The 14,819-nt window shown below is 36.8% G+C and overlaps 1 protein-coding gene across 5 annotated transcripts in view; it reads right to left on the reverse strand.

The window, feature by feature from the left end:
* Positions 1-14,819, reverse strand: part of LOC121917245 (nectin-3-like) — a 90,329-nt gene that overhangs the window by 46,170 nt on the left and 29,340 nt on the right. For 3 of the 5 annotated variants that reach the window (XM_042443009.1, XM_042443007.1, XM_042443008.1), the window contains exons 2-3: positions 8,646-8,984; positions 1,900-2,196 (exon numbers count right to left, since the gene is read on the reverse strand). In XM_042443009.1, the coding sequence (XP_042298943.1) occupies positions 1,900-2,196; positions 8,646-8,984 (636 nt within the window). The remainder of the gene's footprint in view (positions 1-1,899; positions 2,197-8,645; positions 8,985-14,819) is intronic. The other 2 variants (XM_042443010.1, XM_042443011.1) reach the window with 1 other exon arrangement.

The following is a 14,819-nucleotide window of genomic DNA, read 5'->3' on the forward strand; positions in this document are numbered from 1 at the left end:
TTTTAACAACACACTCAATGTTTTCAAGTAGTAACCAACTGCTCTATGCTCCAAGAATATTTATATAAATAATCAGTTGTTTGGGTTTTTTAGGCTATGTGGCCATGCTCTTGAAGAGTTTACTCCTGATGTTTTGTCAGCATCTGTGGCTGGCATCTTCAGAGAATGCTGACCTGGAAGAGAGTGGGTGTGTGTGTGTGTGTCCACACTATGTGATCCTGGGTAAGGAGGAGTGATTCCCGTGTTAATCTGTGTATTGTTCTGTTGCTGATGGCTGGGCCTCAGGGTAGGAGGATATCAGATAAATTACCATCAGTAAAACTGGACTCAAGGGCTACTGAATCTAAATTATTATGATTTCCTTTTCCTCTCTGTGGTGGGATATACTAGGCTGCACACCTAACACCCCTGCTCTGCAAGATGGAAAGATTTTCTAAAGTACTTCTCTTCATGATACAGTTTTGCATAAGTGATCCCAAGAGAAAAGGTTAAAAAACTAAGTACCTCTCACACCTAGAAAGTGTCATGAGGTGTCTACGATTGTTAGAAGATAGAGTTACTCTTCACCTTACATCTGATCTTGAGACATAAACACAATCATTTTAAACTCAAGTAACCTAATGAGCTAAATGTTAAAGAATTATTCCTGAATGAAATTAATCCTAATTACATGAACTGTTTATTCATATAGTATCTAATAATTATGGTTCCAAAACTTAAGATGACAGATTAATCTACTCATTCTTTAAATAATATGTGCAGGTCAATTTTAATCAATGGAACTGTCCACTAAAGACTTTTTTTCAGATGATGGCTGTTATTTTTCACAGTAAATGCCATTTATATATTTCAGAAAGGCACCTATACTGAAACAGTGAACTATAATTATTTGGTCAGTTAAAATCTCTAATGTAATTTGAAAAATGAATGCATTTGTAATTATCAAATTATGCAACTTACTACAAATACACTGCTACCAGACAAATCAAATCAATCAATAAAAAGCATACTAGCATTCTCATACCAGAGGCTTACAACAAAACTAAGTGTCATCTCTCCAGCTTATGTACTGAAGTTTTTATTAGGGAGTTGATTTTTTTTGTTACTCATCTTGTCAATAATTAATGGCTCTAATTTTCTTAGATGGGGAAAGGAATTAATCTACATGATTACTGCCATGCAAATCAGAATACTGACTTTCTCAATACTTTATCTGTTTTGTCTCATACACTGTTCTGTCTTGTCTTTTCTTAGGATTCCTGGAAGCCAAAATTCTAAGTAAATTTCTCTTTCCCCTTTACCATGAAATCTTACTTGGCTTCACAAATACTGATCCCCAAAGCGGTAACTAGTAGCTGGAAGATATAACATATGCTAGCAAACAGACATGTCTCCATCTTAGCTTACCTTACTCTTTTAAAGGAGAATGATCACTGCAGTGGCTGAAGTACTGAGCAAGTTAGACAAAATGGCTTAAATCCATCAGTCAGTTCCATCCAGAATGCTAACACACAGTGAACCTTTACTGATTTTTTAAAACTATTTTTTCTTCTGTTGTGTGGGAGACATGGGGTGTGTGGTCTAACCTGTCTATCTGCATAGACCCTCTTCCTATACAAATTTGAAGCAAATACTTCAAAATAAAAGACAGATCTGAGACTAATAGCATCCCCTCCCAACTGCATGTTTTTTTTTAACCATCTTTGATGAAGAGGCATTAGCCTTCCAAAACTAGCATAATCTATTTTGTACCTTTTGGTTGGTCTCATAAAGGTATCATCACAATGAATACTTTGGAATACATTTTGAGATCCACACAGATAGTCTTGCATTATTCTAGCATTTGTAATATGAGCTATTTTCTAGAGGGGAAAATAATGAATCACAACAATTACTTACACTGAATATCCAACACATACACCATTCTTATCTCTTTTTCCAAAGCTGGATGTTTCACAACACAAGTTATATGTCTTCCTCTAGCAAACCTGGTGGGGACAAGCTTGTATTGACTCTCCACTGTGACAGTTTCATTTGGATACGAAGTTGAAGTGGATTCCATTTCACCAAGATCACCTTCCCAGACAACCTCTGCAGCTGGTTTTCCAGTGGCTGCTGTGCAAATGGCAGCAACTGTTTGATTGGCTCCATCTATTAAAGCATTTGGTCCCTTTGTCAGGCTCACAATTGGTTCAACTATATAAGGGGGGGAAAATGACCGTCAATAGTTGTGTTAATTTTTTCCCTAAGTAAACCTTAAGAGTGGCTTCCAGCATAAAAAAATAAATGCCTCTGACTTCATTTTCTTTATCAAGGTATGAATTCAAGTTATTTCTTGCAGGGTAATTAAAGGTATCAAGTCAAGATATACAAATAGTCCGTTAAAACACAAATATCCATTCAGAGATTAAAAATTAGTTTAAATCCAAATGCAAAATTGCTTTTTAACCTATGAAATACACAGAAGAAACAGGAGACACACATCAAGATGCTCAAAAGATTTTTGTTATATGAATATTCTTAATCATTCATTCAGAGGGATATTTGGAATCAAACAACAACTCTGTGAACCAAGAACTGTCAAACCTTGGATTTAACATGTCCAATAAATAGTTTTGGATTGGCTGGTTAAGAAATTTCTGAAAATGAATTCTAAATAGCCCACTGAAGGAAGCTTTGAGAGTATTCATAGTAAGAAAATTTAACCATGTTTTGGCCTAATAAAACAACCATCTTCTGAGCATCTTTATTCGTATCTTTTTTTCTTCTTTGGATTCTGTTTTCTCTGCCCAGTTTTTGTGTTTATCTATAAACAATTTATATCCAATTTATTACCAATTCCCAGTGCTATCAACTAGCCTACAAATGTAGTTTTGACACCAGGCATCTACAGTCATATAACTAGAACAATCCATCCTTTATGAAAGTAAGTTTTGTTGTGTGTCTTTCAGTAATTTCCATTATATGGCAACTCTAACATAAACCTATCATGGGATTTTCTTGGCAAGATTTGTTCAGAAGGAATTTGTCACTGCCTTCTTCTGAGGCAAAAAAGTGTGATTTGCCCAAGGTCATCCAGTGGGTTTCTATGGCCAAGTCGGGTTTTGAACCCTGATCTCCAGAGTCAAAGTCCAATGTTCAAACCACTCTAGAAATATGTTTTACAAGATTATTATGCAGTTACAATTATGACATTATTTTTGCTGACATTAAAAACTTTGCTCACCTTGCAGTCTTCAATGAATAGAATTAATAAAAATGATTTTAAAAAATAGTTATGAGGTATATACTGGTGGGGAAATCAAGCAGAGTTAACAAGAAGTGTGGCTATGGCCACTCATTATGTTTCACACTGTAATGCACAATTAAGAGCCAACGACAGACCTACTCTTCAAAAATTTCTGGAACCAATTCCACTGTAACACATAGCATGCTATATATGCATAATTACGGAAGTCTAGGGAAAAACACCCCCAAGGCACTCTCTGTCTCACTCACTCAGAGAGGGAAAAAAGGAAGGAAGGTGAGAATCTTGTAGCTTATCAAGCAACAACAACAACAACAACAAATCAAAGGTAAGCAAGCAGGTACTTTATAATATATAATAAGTATAGTAAGACTTCCAGTGCAATCCAATACATGCCTTAGTTAAATAAATGGTTCCACTGAAAATGATGGGACACATTGGTCATCACTTAGATCCCACTGAAAAGCTTGAAATCAGAGAGCACTAATGCAACTTGTATGGATCCAATGCAATTTGTTAAAGTTTGAGATATCAAATAACCAACAACCTTACTTTAACTTCTACTCTGATTTGTAAAGACAGGTTGCTTATCTGTAACTGATTTTTCAAGTGGTCAACTGTGAACTTACATAAATAAGTCATGCTGTGTGTGCATAGCCAGGTTTCAAAACTTTTAGAACTAGTTACTTTGGGGAAAACCAGCTCCTCCGTACCATGCACCTCCAACACCTTCCCAATCTACTCTATTTCAGTTCCCCATATATATGACACAACCAGAAAGAGGCAATGCAGGACTAGGCTGAGGAGGAAGGCATATTGTGTGAATTCACAGAGGACCACTCAAAGAACCAGTTACAAGTAAGCAACCTGTTCTTCTTTATGATCTCTGTGACTCACACAAATGAGTGACTGGTAAGCTACTAACCTAGATAGTAGGATGCAGTATGCTAAAACCAAAGATAACACGGCTTGACCAAAGGATGCTTGGTCACATGAATGTATGTCCAATCTGGTAGAAGGGTGAAATCAGGTGTCAGCTCTGCATATTTCTTCCTACAAGATCGCTGCCAGAAAAGTAGAAAAGCAGCAACCGTTGTAGTAGAATGATTTCGCACAGAAGTAGCAAGGTCATTCTTAGTCAACTGATAAGTCAAGCTTCATTATGGATGCAATCCACCGTGGGAGTCCATTCCACCGATTTCTATGCATTCAAACAACCAAAGGGTCTCACCAAGGAATCAAATCCTTCTCCATGAAAAGCAATGGTTATTAGCAAATCTAAGGAGTGCAAAGCCCTGTCCTTGTCTGAAGCAGGATTTGGGAAACAGATGGGTAACTCAACTGTTTGTCATATATGAAACACTAAAGCAAAAAGGGAAAGTCGGGTTATAAAGTTAATCAATCCCAATGTAACTGAATAAATGGAGGATCAGATCCAAGAGATAAAAGCTCACCAGCCACCTTTCCTGATGAGAAATGCCACACTGCATGAAAACAGATGAACATCACAAGTCGTAAGTGATTCAAAAGGAGAACACATGAACAGAAGGGTGAAGGTTACAAAAGCCTTTGAGAAAACTCTTGAGTGTGGGTGAACATGGAGGTTTGAGGAGGACAAACATAAGCAGACATGGCATCCATGTATACACAGACTGAAAAGGCAGGAAGTCCTGAGTCACTGAATGAGAGCAAAAAAGTATATGCTGCACTTCTGCCAGAAGCCTGAGGGCAGGGAACCGCCTAATTAAAAGATTGTATGTACAGCACTGTGTAAATTTACAGCGCTTTATAAATAAAGGTTAATAATAATAATAATAACTTCAACATGATCATGTGAAATTGATTCACTATCCAAAAAATAAAGAAATTTACATCACTTCAGTATATAGGACTGCCTTGTAGGTTTCTTTGTTGTAAAAAGAACATCCCTTGCACAACATGAAAGTATGGAGACAGCTCATGAGCTAAGTTCCAGAATCCAGTACAAAGAAGAGTAGACCCAAGAGGTGAGGGAGACTGACAGGACACTGTAGCAGACAGGGGACACTTAAATGTACTATGGGTAATCAAAGCTCCTCTCTCCTATAGGACAAAGATCAATGGTACTGTGAGATATCATCCCAGTATGAACAATAATTGAACCAGTCTGGTTCCCCATAAGCAAGACGGTTCCATAAAGATTCCAAAGGGAGAAATAGTAATGTGATGTCAGGAAGAGGGAGTACCAATCCTCCTGAGTACAATCCCTACAAACCTTGGAGAAAATGGAGGATAACACTGGGGGGAAACCCCACTGAGAACTGTAAGATGAGACAGATGGGAGTTTGGAATACACAAAACTGAGTTCAAATTGTGTGACTATGGTCTGGTTAAGACAGAAAATTCTTTCCATAACATCTTTCTGAGCCAAGAAACGAGGCCTCCACAAGGTCCTGGTCATCTGGTATGACGTCACTTCTGATGTATTCCACCTGGCCTCAGAATCTGAGGAAGCTAGAATGTGAACAGACATTTAGTGCAATAGGAATTTCAGATAATTCTGAAGGAAGATCAACCATTTGACTCACTGGAATCAAAGACTGAGAAGCCAGGACTGCTGATTGTGAGGTCCAAAGCTTCTTCCTCTACAAGAGTGAGAGTTCTTGATTTTTATTCTTGTGTTTCTTCTTAGCCTTTTCACCCTGCTTGCAACCACACTTAAGAGATACCAAACTGAAGTAGAAGAGGGGTTCTAATGTACCCCACACCTCCGCTGATGGTTCCATTGGCTCCTGAGTGGAACCAATACCAATAGACACTGTGTAGAATGATTTGTTTTAGGCAGCAAAGTATCAAATATTGATCACTGCCTCCCATAACAGCCCCTTCAGTGAGGCAGTTTCTTCAGGTTTGGGGGTGAAGGCATGGCAGTGAAGCCAGCTATCCACAGTACCCAACTAGAGAAGGCAACAGGAATGGCTGTCTTGACTGGTCAATCTTCTGGCCACAACTAAGATGCTTTTTGAAGATGCCCAGAGAGGAGATAAACCTCTGAACAGGAGTAGGACTTCTGACGAATTAAGAAAAACAAAAAATACATGAACAACCAAAAGGAGAACAAGAACAAAACAAACAAACAAACCCTTAAGGAAAATCTATAAGGAAAGAGAAGAAAAAGATTTGAGGGAGAACCAGTTCATGCACTGAGGAAACTACTTCATGTTCTGAGAAGCAGGTTCACTACAATGCTGCTACTGTAGCAGCCCAAAAGGAACTGAGGCAATTAAGCAGGAAGGCACTGGGGACATGAGTGGTACTTAAGGGGTGGAGTTCCCACCAAAAGGACTCACAAGCTCTGAAAGTTTCCAAATACTGTGACTGTGCGGGTGCAGAATGAACCATCTATGGAAGTCACAGAGATGATGATGATGAACTTCTAGGAGTTAAAATCTCAGTCAAGTTTTAAATTATTACAATAGTCTGATTTATGCCTTAAAGAAAGAATGGGCAAATTCTTCACAGCCATTTTTTAGATTGGCCCTTTGAGGCTTCACTCCCCCCTTTCCCTGCCTTTTTTTTTTTTTTTTTAGCATTTGCTCTATTTGTTTGCAGGATGCAGAGGGTGCAAATCTAACTGCAGAAGCATTCATTATAAAATTTTCAAAATGTTCATTACATTCTGTTGGTTGGACCAGATGGATGTTGTGGTCCCTTCTGACCCTAAGATTCTTTGATTTATGAATTTTCACAATAAAATGCCCCACCAGTCACTTATTTTTTTTTAATTTAACACTATTAGAATCATTAACTTCTTTATTTCTTAAGTATGGAAAAATTTAAGCATCCCCATATCCACTCAGTTTTAATTAGTACAATGAAAATTCTAAGGATCCAAATAACTAAAAAAATGTATGATTAGATTTAATTTATGACTTAATTTATGACTTAATTGTTTTAGTGTTATTTTGAAATGGCCTAAGGGCTAATCAATAAACATTCCTATCTGACTTGATTAATATAATTTTAATTAATATGATATTCACTAAGGAATATTATATTGAGTATCTCACTGACCACAGTATATTTTCGTGCTGACTGTAGTACATTTAGCAATTAATATACAGTACTGTAATCTATTTTTTTTTAAATAAACCTTCTAGGGAGTACTAAAAAAAAGGCATTTGATAGCATGACATTGGCAGCTAGTAAACATGGAAGCAGGACATATGCTGAACCCTTAAAGACTGCATATGGGTTATAATTTATTTTTATACCAATGATAATGAAGTTCATTTATTTAGAACATTTATAGTATCTTTCATTTAAAGAGAATTTCAGGATGATTTACAATAAGAAGAAATATCAGCTTGGGTCCTAATTAGATGCTGCAAATGAAAGATTTTCCTTGATCACCTACAACAGTGGTGAGGAATGCAGACCATGGACTGCATGCAGACATTTTTGTGGTCCTTGGGATTAAAAAAAAAAGGGGGGGGGGGAAGAGAAGGGGATGTTTCTAGGTCACTTCCCTTTGTTAAAAAGCCACCCTGGCCCTAAAATGGCTTCCGGGGAGCATGGCAAAAATGCCCCCATATCCCCCTAGAAAGCATATGATGTCATCTAAAAGCAAAAGATGATTTTATGTGGGTTTTGTTTTGTTTTTTTGTTTTTGGTTTGTTTGTTTGTTTGTTTTTTGCAATAGGACCCTCCAAAGTTTCCTACAGTATATACAGGAGGCAATTTTCATTGATTCTCCACTTGCTTCCTGGGGAGGAGCAAAGTAAGCTGCCAGGAGAAAGACAGCAGATGAAAATTGCTTTTCATAATTCCAAGTGTCCCATGAGTGTATCTCTACTCAGCAAATGTCCTACCAGTATGGGGCAAACCTGGGATTACAGTTAAAATAAAGATAAACATCCAGTGTATTAACTGAAACAGAAAGAGGACTACAAAGAAAAAACAATTGCATTTGAAATACATTAGTGGAATTAGTTAGTAAAAGAAGCAGGATTTTCAAATATAAAGTTAAACATACTGTGCTGAAGCACTCACTGAGCTGATCTACAATTCTGTGCAATGGAACTCCATGAATGGAATGCTTTCTGGGGTATCATTAAAGTCTCTTTGCTTCCTTCCTGAAGTCCCTATGACACTAAACATTTATTCTGAAGGGGGCATGCAGAACGAGGGCAGGGGATTTAAGCAGTTATATGGGGCTACAGGGTAAGACAGAATCAGAATAAAGTCACTGCCTTTTTTGTCCAATAAAAATCTTCTGCTAGATCCCAGATTCTTCCACTAGCCGTTTCTGTTCAGGGATATGCAAGCCTGGATCCAATTTAACAGACTATCAGATTTAATTCTGATCCTGAAATATTTTAAGTGGAACATTTACAAAATAAATATTAAAAAAACATACCTAATACAGTTACAGATGTTGTTGACTGAGAGTTTCCTAGAGGGAATGTAGCTGCTTTGCATACATATTCTCCAGAATCAGAGAAGGTAACATTCTCTAGTATGATTGATGCATCAGTAAGTGATGTGTTTTTAAGTGATACTCTTCCTTGATATTCTCCTTGAACAGAAAATCCATATTCAGGATTGTGAACAGCAATAGTCGGAGCACTCTTTCCTTGTATCTTCTCCCATGTAATTTGTGTTAATGTTTCATTTATGTCAATTATGCACTTCAGTGTAACATTCTTCCCCCATACTGCTCTCACATGTGGATCAACTACTGGTCCAGCTAAGGCACCTGAAAAAGGGGAAAAGAAAAAGAGGAGGGGGAGAGTAAGAATTAGTTGAGCAGCAGCCACAAATATTGTTCCTACAGAAAAATTTGTTCTGCTAATTTATTCTTTGCATAAATTTACCTTTTGGGTGATGTTTGCATTTAAAAAATGACTTACTAAACATATCATCAATTTTAGCCAAAATTTGCTAAAACTGTTAATATAAAAGATGGAAAATCAGACATGCTGCTTGTTCTATTTATCTCTTTCTATGTATAAATGTCTAGAATTTCAGAATCTAGAGAACAAACAATTCTAGAATACAGTCAGCCATTGGTATCCATGATGTTATCACACTATACTCTTATAGTGCTACTATTCCACTTTGACTGCTCTAGCTGCCTCCTGTTGCATTCTGGTATTGGCAGTTTTAAGGAGGGATATTTAGAATTCTAAATACCCCTCCTTAAAACTGCCAATACCAGAATGCAACAGGAGGCAGCTAGAGCAGTCAAAGTGGAATAGTAGCACTATAAGAGTATAGTGTGATAAACACCCATGTGAGATCCATTCTGGACCGCTAGGGCAGCGCAGTCTTGCCGTCTGCGGATGCTCAAATCCACAGATGGCAAGTCTGCAGATACCGAGGTCCCACTATACAAACTGGAGTGGGAATTTCACTTAAATGGGTTAGGACAGAGATGGTTAAAACTATAGCCCTTCAGTTGTTAATGAGCTGAACCACGCATCAACCTTAGTCAGCTACCAACTAGTCAGGGACTATGAAAATTCGAATCTCAGCAATCTAGAGGGTCATATGCAATCTGCCAATCCCAGATGATTGGCACAGTTCCCCAATGAAAACCTAGCTCTATTCTTCTGGAAAACAAATTGGGGTTCTCAAAATATTTCATGCCAGACTAATATTAACTTTCTTCTTGATGGATTTACAACCTTGGTAGATCTGGCAAATGGTATGGATGTAGAATACCCAGATTTTTGTAACACTTTTGAGAAAGTTCTCTGTGATATTAAGTTTTAAAAAGATATTGCCAAACTGGACCATCTTCAGTGGAAGATGCCCAAGATGGCAAAAGTTCTGGAAACCAAGCCCTATAATTAACTGCTTAGTGAACTTGGTAAGTTCATCTTGGAGAAGAAGAGATATGATTTGATAGCCATCTATAAATAGATATAATGTAAAAATGGAGCAAGCTTTCTTTCTGGTGCTCCAGAGACCAAGACACAAACCAATGGATTCAAACTACAAAAACAAAGAAAGGAAGGTAAGACTTAAACATGAAGGAGAACCTCTGGACTGCAAGAGCTGTTTGATAGACTGCCTCAGAGGGTGGTGGACGCTTCTTTGAGGTCTTTAAATAGAAATTGGATTACTATCTTTTAGCACTGATTTAATGATGTGTATTACTGCACTAGATGGTCTTCAGGCACATTTGAACTTTTATGATTCCATTAATTTGTCTATCTAATCAAGAAACAGCCTCCCATTCTTGATGTAGTTCCAACTTAAGGCTATTTTAAACTGCAACCAGTTTAAATGGTAACACATATTTGAAAGACAATTAATTAAAACTAAAAGAGTGAATTTTATCTAGTTAAAGTAACATCTGTTATACAATGTCAGTGTGTTTTAGAAGTTAAATTTCTCTATGTACTGAAGACTAGCAGTGCAGAACTGTTCACCATTTAGAGAAGTGAAATGAGCACAATATATGTTTACTTAGAGGAGCACTCAATGCATACAAAATTTCTGCAGTATCAGGTGGGAGTAGACTTCACAGCTGGCTAGCAGAAACACTTGGCTACCAAGCTGAGTGAAAAGAACATAAAAACAGATTGGAAAGGATTAAGAAGCAAACCTGTAGAAAATACAGCAAAAATAAAACTTATTTATTTTAGGAAGAAAGAGAAAACAGGATGTGGTCAACTTTGAGAGATTTTTTTTTAAAAGCACATATGTAACATGAGCATATTGAAAAGGAAAATTACTAGTAGAAAATAATAATATGAAATAATGAACTCACTACTGGTTTTAAGCAAAGGGCACGAAAACTGGGTCACTTAATACTAAAAATAAAAGAATGTTATTTCCAAAGCACTCGTTAGCTTTTGCTTGTTTTTCCCAATATTGAATTTGGAATTTTATATTGTATATTCAAAGTATTAATGTGAATTGAATATTTGTTTTACTGATGAATGTAGGGAGAGAAATGACTGTTTAAAAAGGCAAGGAAGGAAGAAAACAGAGAAAGGTAAAAGAATGAGTTTAGATAAGAAAGAGAGAAGAAAATAAGAAGAAGATGGTATAAGGGAATGGAAAGAAGGGGATATGAAGATTGAAGACAAATGATGCAATGCAAGTATGAAGATTAATTAGTAAGTAAAGTTAGTTAGAATAGAGTTAGAATAGTAGGGAATAATTACTGTAGGTTTATCGAATGCTTATGGAATGTTTAAAGAAATTCAATTGTATTTGTGGTGATGTGTGATTGATAATATTTTAAATGTTCAATTAAAAAAATTAAATGAAAAAAAAAAAAGCAACACATTATGCCACCAGTTTATGTCCCTGAACAGAGGGGGATGGACTCCCAAGAGCAGCACAAGTCTTGTTTTCAACTACACATTTTATCTCAAATATCATTGAGGTTTTATCTCATTTTATCTCAAATATCATTTATCTCAAATATCACATGGATTTGATTCAGTGACACTGAATACAAAGATAAAGGCAATAAGGCCACTGAAGTATGAAAACTTATAAAGTTGTTGAGCAAGGTTTTCTCTCTAATCAGCAATCCAAGAACTTTCTTTTTAAAAGGTACTTAAAAGGAGGAACAATACAATCTGCTAGCCCTCTCTAGCCTTCACCTGAACACCTGGAGTGTCATAAACAGCAGAACTCTCTGAGATTTTGGCTTCCGGTTATAGAAGCAAGCATTTTGAATGACCATGTCTAATGGCAAAACCACATCTGATTATAACTTTATCATTGCATTTGACATTCACTTTGTCTTAAAGGCAGATAGCATCACTGGACTGTGATGCTTAAAGGCTTTAGCCATGAGCCCACTGAAATAATCCAGTTCATGGAGATCTGGGAGTTAGGAGAGCTGGACCCTCTGGACAGCATGCACCAGGATACTATTGTTTTACTGTAAACCCAGTTTACTGTGATGTGTAAACAGTCCTAATGCCTCCATTTAAGCGTATTAATCAGTCTGATTAAAGTGAAACCAAAAATAAGCTTCAGATACATTTATATAGTTATCTTCCACAATAAAAAATATGTTGTATGATAATACGGTGCACCCTTCCCTTATGCAGGAATCCATTCCAGATCCTCCCCCCTCCACATAAGGGAAATAACCCATATGCTGCAGCCGCATGGAAAACAATAGGGCTCGTGCCCGCGGTACACGTGCCATTGCCTCTTCTGGCTTGCAGCTTTTAGTGTAAGCTGAACGCCGCATATGGTGTCCTGCATATGATGCATGCGCAGTGTAAAACTGTTCAGGCATTAGAAGTAATGAACACCTACAGAACAGTGATGCCACAGCTAAGAGAAGATTCTATCTTATGGCATGACACATGGCGTTTTCTTCCCACGGCCTCAGTGAGGAGGGGGGAAGCAGAAGCAAGAAAGACAGGAATGAAGGAACATGAAAAAAGGAAGATGCTGGTGTCTGATAGCAACTTGAATGTAGTTTATAGCCTCTGACTTGTAACTAAAGAACAAAAACTAAAAGCAGTACATCATGTTAATGTTACATACTTTCGGCCCTTAGTATCCACTGGGGTTTGGTTCCAGGACCCCATGGATACCAAAATCCATGGATGCTCATGTCCCATTAGATACAGTGGTACAGTAAAATGGTGTTCCTTATAAAAACTAGAAAAATCCAGATTTGCTTTCTCAAAAATTGTGTGCATTTCTGTGTTAATATTTTCAAACCAAGGCTGGCAAAATCCATGCATGCAGAATCCATGGATACAGTGGATAACTGTACTGAAGGGATGAGCTTCAGTTTAAACAACCTAAAGAATTTAAAAGCCTAAAGAATGAAATGATTAAGAAAAACAAACAATTAAGCATGCTTAAAATGTTTTATTAGATATTATATTCAAAAATTCAAACCTTTATTTTGAAATTTCCACTGGAATCTTGGAAATATTTTAGGAGACTTGAACTCAGCATCCTATCTAAAAGGTTTTTTATTTAAATATTTTAAAATACACTACTATTAGCTGTGCTGGCCAAATGACCATAGTAAAGTTATTATTATTACTACTATTAGCAAACTTAGATTGATTTGTTACACAGGCATATATTTTTCCTAGAGATAATAATTTATAAAAAAAAGTTAATACAACTGTTTCCCAGTTTTACAGATATAGCATGCATTCGATGTGTTACTACCTTGTTTTTATCAAACAACCATGCTTTAAGAAGTGGGAAAATTTTCACAGATTATACAATGGGAATTTTTTTCACTGGATAGCACTCACTGGTTAAGTGGCAATTGCTAAGCAGTCCTGGCAAACAATTACACTGAACACATGCCTCAAATGAAAATCCTATATCTAGTTTGTATGAGCACCCACTGCATTCAGTGGGTCCTTCTTCTACACAGACACAAATTAGTTTGAGCTATGAATGCAACACTATGTTCACACTGTTCCACTGTCAAACATATCATCTGTCTTATAAAAATCACAAGAAAGCAAAATGGCGATGAGTTTTTAAGATCATCATCTGTTAACACCAATGCCACAAAATATTGGTAAAGGCAAAGACATTTCTGATTCTTACTCTAAATTGGTTGATAACACACGCTGGACAACCAGGTCCCATCCATATTTTGTGTAACACCTTAAAATCCCAGCCATCACAATTCGTGGACAGGAATTATATGGGTTGAAGTCCCAGTATCCAGGCAACACCTACTTTTCTATCCCTGATTTAACATGAAACAATTCCTTAAATAACCTGACATCCTGTCAAGGAAAATGAAGCCCATAACACATTTGCTAAGTCTTATTTTAGTTGCCAACAGGAAAGTTGTTAAAGCTAGTAGCAGGTTGGTTGGTTGCCCAGAAGCGCTGTACAACTGTTCTGGTAACACTGCCATCAGAAAAGCTTACCACCACCTGCGCTTCTGAACATTTAAACAAAGTATAAATATATTGTCCCAAGTCCTCTGACAAAACTGAAGGAAAGTCTCTGATCACATTAAAATTAATCTGAAAGAATTTCCTTATAAACAAAAGGTAATAATGTTAACAGCCTTTGTTTAACTTATCCAAACTTCCTGTGTGTGCTAAGAAACGTGAAAGATAATGGTTACAGATTCCAGACCTTATTCTTAACAAGAACCATTTACAGCACTGTAGCTTGATCTCAATGGAAGTAGCATTCTGTGCTCTGAAATATTAAAATTCTATATATCTGTTTGAAAACAATTCTTAACTGAGAGAATTAGATGTAAAATACAAACTCGAGTAATTCTAACATCAAGTACTAAATAATACATAAAACTCAAATCTGGAAAATCACCAAAGCAACTTAAAGTCTACTTTCTTGGATCTATCCATATGGGGATGGACAATTATTTTACAAATGTGAAAAAACTACACCTATGGTTATAGTGGTTTACCATTCAGACTACCTTTTAGCCGTATCCCAAACCAGATTAAAAGTGGGACATTCTCACTGGCGCTGGTTTTTACACACCAGGATTTGGGTTTTGCACACCAGATCTGGGGCACATCCCCCTCAAAGTGAGTTTTCTGAAAGCATTCTTTCCCTTGTTTCTTTTGAGAAAACCCGCTTCTTT

Source organism: Sceloporus undulatus, unplaced genomic scaffold (genome assembly GCF_019175285.1).
Source record: "Sceloporus undulatus isolate JIND9_A2432 ecotype Alabama unplaced genomic scaffold, SceUnd_v1.1 scaffold_13, whole genome shotgun sequence".
Classification (NCBI taxonomy): domain Eukaryota; kingdom Metazoa; phylum Chordata; class Lepidosauria; order Squamata; family Phrynosomatidae; genus Sceloporus; species Sceloporus undulatus.